The sequence below is a fragment of the Vitis riparia genome, chromosome 6 (genome assembly GCF_004353265.1).
Source record: "Vitis riparia cultivar Riparia Gloire de Montpellier isolate 1030 chromosome 6, EGFV_Vit.rip_1.0, whole genome shotgun sequence".
Classification (NCBI taxonomy): domain Eukaryota; kingdom Viridiplantae; phylum Streptophyta; class Magnoliopsida; order Vitales; family Vitaceae; genus Vitis; species Vitis riparia.
In genome coordinates this window covers 9,930,470-9,937,492 of record NC_048436.1, presented here as the reverse complement: position 1 = coordinate 9,937,492, position 7,023 = coordinate 9,930,470, and the positions used below count along the sequence as shown (strand labels likewise).

The following is a 7,023-nucleotide window of genomic DNA, read 5'->3' as shown; positions in this document are numbered from 1 at the left end:
ACAGCTGAAACAACAAAACTACCAATTCTTGCACACGGGGCCTTACCCAGCTACCTTAGTTCCAAGGAACTAAAAGTCTAGCCAACCATTCTCTGAGGAAACATCCTTAGAGCTTGTTTAGATAGTAAGAAAAAAAAATACAATACAATCAAATTGAGTAGGTAAGGCAGAGCAAAGCTTTGTATTTTACTTCTTTCCAAACTATACAAAAATTGTCTCTAAGAACAAGCTCCCGAGATCATGTGTGCAATGAAAATTACAAAATAATATATAAAAGGTTATTCACCCTTTGTTCTTGCTTAATAACTAAGGAATCTTATGATTGGTGGGTTACAAGGAGAAAATGGGGATTTAGACATCAAATATCTAAAGAAAAAGATCTAAAAATTTCGATCGCAAATATCTGGAAGCACTCAGGAGGATTTCGCAGGCGTGCAAGATGGCTGCGAAATTTCACAAGCTGAAGGACACCATTTCGCAGCCTGCGAAATTGGCCTTTAGCTTGGTGTGATCGGATTCCAATGGCTCTAACTTCTTCATTTCAACTTTGAATCGCACACCATTTGAAGCATTGAATTGCTGACTTCCCGAGCTTCGAAACGACATATAGTATGCATGAAATGAGATCTAGGAAGTGCTCCAAAAGTGTTCAACAATTGTTCTCCTCTTGAATTCTTCATGTTAGATTTCTCTCTTTGCTTTCCCTCCTTGCATTCATAATTTGCTTTTGGCAAAGGATTATAAAGCTTCAAAGATTTGGTTCTTCATGTTAATGAGCTTTCAATTGCTTTGCCATGGATTCCATAGAACTCTCCTCAATCTTGGATTGCTTTGGTGATCAAAATACTATCAAAAACACCAAAACTTACACAATTTGATTAGAAATGATTGCAAAGGTACTTAATATGCTAATTGAGTTAAAAGGTAATAACTACTACTCAAAAATGTTTAAAAGAGTTAATTACAAGCTATCAAATAGCACTTTTTGAGTAGTAATCAGAGGTGAAGAATATCCTAGCTGAACGGGTCACCAGGAGACAAGGGGTCCCTCATGTGATAGAGTATCTAGTCCAATGGAAAGGACTACCTAAGAGGCAGGCAAGCTGGGAATATGCGGATGCCTTGAGAAGGTTCTGGAAACAAATCGAGAGGTTTCAGAAAGAGGCAACGATGAGGACTTCAACGGCATAGGTGGGGGAGAGTGTCATAGGATGCTTTAAATGACCCTCCCCATGGGTTTATATAGGAGAAGGGAAGCTTCTGGACACTCCTGGAGCCATCTACACTAAGACATTGGTGGGAGGAGTGTGGAAGGTTCTAGAGATGCCTAAAGATGTCCACACATCTTTACACTATGGTGGAAGGCATGAGAGGAGTCTAAGGATTTCTAGAGAATTCTAGAGATCTCTTGTATATTCTTGTACATAGGGTTGTACATAGATTAGTGTAGGAAGTTCTAGAATATTCTTGATTTGTAAGGAACCCTCCAAGGTTCCAGAGAGTTCCATTGGTGCCTATAAATAGGTGAGGGCCTCATTTGGCCAAGGCACCACCCAAAAGCACTTCCTAACCAAGCAAGTGAGCTTCCAAGCACTTGTAAAGGCTTCCTTGACTTAATAAGAGTTTCCATTCTTTAAAGAGTTGCCTACTAAGCTTCTTAAGCTTTTGAGTCGCAAGTGTCTTAGCCTAGCAAGCTAAGCATTGGGGAGCAAGGCTGACTTAGCAAGATCAAGCGTCTTGACTTGCCTAAGTGTCGCATGAGCTTAGTGAACGACTAAGTCCGTGACATTAAGGTGCCTAAGTGGGTCTAAGGTGCCTAAATGGGCCTAGGGTACCTAAATGGACCTAGGGTGGTGCCTAATGGGCCTAAGGTGCCTAAGTGGGCATAGGGTGCCCAAATGGGCCTAGGGTGCCTAAATGGGCCTAAGGTTCCTAAGTGGACCTAGGGTGGTGCCTAATGGGCCAAGTGTGGTGCCTAACGAGCCAAGTGTATCTAAATGGGCATAAAATGGTGCCTAATGGGCCTAGGGTGGTACCTAATGGGCCGAATGTGGTGCCTAACGGGCCAAGTGTATCTAAATGGGCCTAAAGTGGTGCCAAATGGAACTAAGGTGCCTAAATGGGCCTAGGGTGGTGCCTAATGGGCCAAGTGTGGTGCTTAATGGGCCAAATGTATCTAAATGGGCCTAAAGTGGTGCTTAATGGGTCTAAGGTGCCTAAATGGGCCTAGGGTGGTGCCTAATGGGCCAAGTGTATCTAAATGGGCCTAATGGGCCTAAGGTGCCTAAATGGGCCTAGGGTGGTGCCTAATGGGCCAAGTGTGGTGCCTAATGGGCCAAGTGTATCTAAATGGGCCTAAAGTGGTGCCTAATGGGCCTAAGGTGCCTAAATGAGCCTAGGGTGATGCCTAATAGGCCAAGTGAGGTGCCTAATGGGCCAAATGTATCTAAATGGGCCTAAAGTGGTGCCTAATGGGCCGAGTGTGGTGCCTAATGGGCTTAAAGTGATGCCAAGAGAATCTAAGTGAACCTAAGTCTAAATTAAGGCTGCCAAGAGTCACAACGAGGTTAGATAAATCCTTGAACCAAAGTTCCCATGGTAGCTTAGAAAAGATAGACTACACGAGTAGTAATGGGCCACCAAGGAATTGCTATAAAGTACTAAACGAACACACAATAGGGCATGTGCTAGTATCTTTTTGAAAAGAAAAATCTTTCTATTTCTTTTGTAACGAATTTCGTGCTGTTAACGTGTTATAAAAGTGGAAAGAGAAGAAGATAAAAAAGAGGATAAAATGCATGGAAAACTCAATGGAATTTCATTAGGGGTTCCTATGGATGTTATAAAAGATATTTATAGGTAATCATCCACAAGTTATCACCATAGTGGTACAAAATCTTATATTTTATAACATTTTATAAATATTTTTTTAGTTTTTCTTTTCTTAACCATAAATTTAATTTATAATAAAAAATTTATTTTGCAAAATGAATATATAAAAAAATAAAAAACTGGTAAAAATAATTAATGGGTAACCATGATTTGGTCAAAATAATTAATTCAAGAAAAAAAATCCATGTAGTAATTCGACTTTCTTCCAATCAAATGTTTATTTGGAAGATTGACACACATTTACACAAATAGAAAGAGAAAAGTGAAATGAATTAATTGATAATGCAATCTAGAGTTATTGATTTTATGATTTCATTTAGCTGAAGATCAACTCTGGTGGCTAAATTTGGAATCCTATCTATCTTGAAAAAGTGTGAATCTTATCCTAACACCTTTCTCCAAAAATGTCCATATATAGCTCGGTCCAGATCTCTTGCCTTTTATGGAGCAGGAGTAGTGGGAGTAGTGCATTAAGACCCTAGCAAGTATCTACCATGGTTCTATAAATTAATTCTGGGATTCGTTGCTTGTTGCTCGTTAGAGTCGAGAGTTGTGATAGGCAGTTTTTGTTACCAGGTTAGAGTTTGTGAAAGAATCTCTGCAGTCAGCTTTCCGTCTCTTGTGTTAAGTTTTCAGCTTCAATGCATTCGAACTAGCTTTAAATCTTGGTTATTGTGAACAGAGAATCTGGTTTTACTTTAACTTGAATTGTCTGTTTGGATTGTGGGAAAGGTAGCTAGGCAAATAAATTATTTTCTGCAATTTTCCTTGATCCCAAGGGAACAGTCTTTCTACCACTCTCATATGTTGATTCATTTATTGTTGTTTCTTTTATCTAGCATCTATTATTTTCTGGTCAGTATCTCCATTTACTGATTCTACTAAATTTTCTTTAATGTACCACAATTGTTTGGTTGCACACTTCCAGGAAAAGTAGTCTCTTGGCAAATGTTTTCATGAAAATAAAACAAAATAAAATCCCCCTATATGATCCGGTTATTTTACTTGCAACTTGGAGAAACCAAACGGTAGTTCTTTATTAGGTTTAAAAAACAAAATCCAATTCTGTTAGGAAAATATTTGCTATCAGTACTGTTCTTCATCATGTTGGTTTTGTCCCTTGATCTTAAGTGTGATTCTGATTTGTCTCAGAAGCAAAAGGAGTTTCGGAAGGGGACATGGCAAAGTTTCCATCGTTCTTAGTGGAGCTTTTGCTCTTGTGTTGTTTAGCAGCCATGGGGGAAGCAAATGAGAAATATAAAGACCCAAAACAGCCCATAGGCATTAGAATCCGTGACCTTATGAAAAGGATGACCCTAGCAGAGAAAATAGGTCAGATGACACAAATTGATCGAAAAACTGCCACCCCAGAGATCATGAAGGAATACTCAATTGGCAGTTTAATTAGTTCTCCTGGGAGTGTGCCTCGGGTTCAAGCCACTGCAGAAGAGTGGATTCAAATGATCAACGACTTCCAACATGGTTCTCTTTCAAGCCGTCTTGGCATCCCAATGATTTATGGTGTAGATGCTGTTCATGGCAGCAACAATGTGTACAAGGCAACAATATTTCCCCACAATGTGGGTCTTGGGGCTACCAGGTGATGTCTAAAACCTACAAACTAATGTACGTTGCCAATGTCTGTCATCTTCACGTATGATTATGTCATCCTGCAGGGATCCAGAACTTGTGAGGAAGATTGGTGCTGCAACGGCCCTTGAAGTTAGAGCTACTGGCAGTACATATGCATTTGGACCATGTATTTCGGTACACATTTGAGAATCATTTGACTAAAGTCTTTTTATTAGTCCCCAAGAAATATGGCTTTCAAACTATTCTAATCTTGAGCCCCTATATATACAATAGGTCTGCAGAGATCCAAGATGGGGCCAATGCTACGAGAGCTATAGTGAGGATCCCGAAATTGTTCAGGCAATGACGGAAATTATACCTGGGCTACAAGGTGAAATTCCTGCCAACTCAAGGAAGGGAATTCCGTATGTTGGTGGAAAGTAAGTTTAATCCGCCTTCATGTAATATATAATATATTAGTAGTGCATATTCTTGACAATCTACTGAAAACTTCAGTCCTATTGCCCACATGATTTATTTTCTGAATGAAAGAAATTCCGAAGTTGATTGATGGGACCTTCTCTAAAAAAAGAATATTCATTGTCAAATTGTGTGTCAAATAAATTCTAAAATATCCATTTGTGGTTTATGTGGCAGTTTGTAATTTCATCCATGATACACCTTTGCAATTGGCAAGCTAGATAAATTCATTTACCAAACTAACTGACCTTTTTTTCTATAATTTTTTTATTTTATACCTTCGAAAAGGGGTAAGGTAGCAGCTTGTGCAAAGCAATTTGTGGGTGATGGTGGCACCATCAGAGGCATCGGTGAGAATAACACTATCATTGATTGGCACGGATTGATGAGTATTCACATGCCTGCCTATTACGACTCCATCATAAAGGGTGTGGCAACAGTCATGGTCTCCTACACTAGCCTGAACGGAAAGAAGATGCATGCTCACCATCAACTTATCACTGAATTCCTAAAAAATACTCTTAAATTCAGGGTAACACAATTTATTACATTTTCATGCCATTCAAATAGGGAAATTAACAATCCGTTCTAATCACAAGTTTTTGCTTCTTTGTATATATTTCAGGGTTTTGTCATCTCGAATTGGCAGGGTATAGACAAGATCACTTCACCACCCGGTGCTAACTATACATACTCTGTTGAAGCTGCGATTAATGCTGGGATGGACATGGTAAGTGGCTTCCCCAATGTATACCCATCTTCTAAATCTATATAAATTGGATTGCTTTTTGGCTTAAGATTTACGGGTGTTTTCCAGGTTATGACTCCTTTTAATCACAGTGAATTCATTGGTAATCTAACTGACCTTGTGAAGAAAAATGTGATTTCCATGAGCCGTATTGATGATGCAGTTGCTAGGATTCTGAGGGTCAAGTTCACTATGGGTTTGTTTGAGAGCCCTTTTACTGATCTTAGTTTCGTTAGCCACCTTGGATCCCAGGTTTATTTCTTAATATATGCTTAACAAAATTTCAAGTGTCCTCTGTAGCCTTTGTGAGGTCTCATATTTATTTCTGAACCAGGCTCATAGAGATTTGGCGAGGGAAGCAGTTAGAAAGTCATTGGTTCTTTTGAAGAACAGAGAAAACGGAGATCCTCCTTTGCTACCTCTCCCTAAAAAGGCAAACAAGATCCTAGTTGCAGGAACCCACGCCAACAATTTGGGGTATCAGTGTGGTGGTTGGACTATCACTTGGCAGGGACTTGAGGGAAACAACCTCACAACTGGTATGCTTATTAATCCTCCATTAATTTCATGCCTTTGCAAGCATCAACAGTTATAACTAACTATTACTAGCCTTAATATCATCATCTTTGAATGAATAGGAACAACCATCCTCAGTGCCATCTCAGCAACCATTGACCCTAGCACTCAAGTGGTATATAGCGAGAATCCTGATGTTGAATTTGTAAAGTGTGGCAACTTCTCCTATGCCATTGTGGTGGTGGGAGAGAAGCCTTATGCAGAGGTGCTTGGGGATAATTTGAACTTAACAATTCCTGAACCAGGTCCTAGCACAATTACTAATGTATGCACGAGCATCAAGTGCGTAGTGGTTCTAATCTCTGGTCGCCCTCTCCTCGTTCAGCCCTATCTTCCACTTATGGATGCTCTAGTTGTTGCATGGCTTCCCGGTAGTGAAGGTCAAGGTGTGGCTGACGTTCTATTTGGGGACTATGGATTCACCGGGAAGCTTCCTCATACCTGGTTCAAGACCGTAGAGCAGCTGCCTATGAATTTTGGGGATCCTCACTATGATCCCCTCTTCCCCTTAGGCTTTGGACTCACAACCAAGCCAATTGTGGTGGAGTAGAGGTGGATCAACTATATTGAGAGCCAATGGTTGAGAGATGGAGTCCTAATTAGATTCGACACAGCAGTGTTGGATTTTTTATAAAAGTATAGTACTTTTGAAAATAAATTTGATTTTTTATAGAAGTACAATACTTTTGAAAATAAAATTTTAAAATACAGAAAAATAAGAGAAACTTGTGTTTTGATGGAGTCGTTTGGCAAAT

General features: G+C 39.6%; 1 protein-coding gene across 1 annotated transcript; it reads left to right on the top strand.

Annotated features, from left to right (window-relative positions):
• Positions 1 to 4,070: 4,070 nt before the first annotated feature.
• On the top strand, positions 4,071 to 6,818 carry LOC117916969 (beta-glucosidase BoGH3B-like). The gene is made up of 8 exons (XM_034833209.1): positions 4,071 to 4,492; positions 4,569 to 4,659; positions 4,759 to 4,904; positions 5,233 to 5,476; positions 5,570 to 5,674; positions 5,762 to 5,944; positions 6,027 to 6,231; positions 6,331 to 6,818. The coding sequence occupies exons 1-8, from the start codon at positions 4,071 to 4,073 to the stop codon at positions 6,816 to 6,818; spliced, it is 1,884 nt and encodes a 627-aa protein (XP_034689100.1).
• The last annotated feature ends 205 nt before the right edge of the window (positions 6,819 to 7,023 follow it).

What these genes read in the sequence shown, in the direction of transcription:
- LOC117916969 (XM_034833209.1), top strand. Translation starts at nt 4,071, where the DNA reads ATGGCAAAGTTTCCATCGTTCTTAGTGGAGCTTTTGCTCTTGTGTTGT. An exon ending in CATTTGGACCATGTATTTCG is followed by an intron (nt 4,660 to 4,758) that starts GTACACATTTGA and finishes TATATACAATAG; the next exon opens with GTCTGCAGAGATCCAAGATG. An exon ending in AAAATACTCTTAAATTCAGG is followed by an intron (nt 5,477 to 5,569) that starts GTAACACAATTT and finishes TATATATTTCAG; the next exon opens with GGTTTTGTCATCTCGAATTG.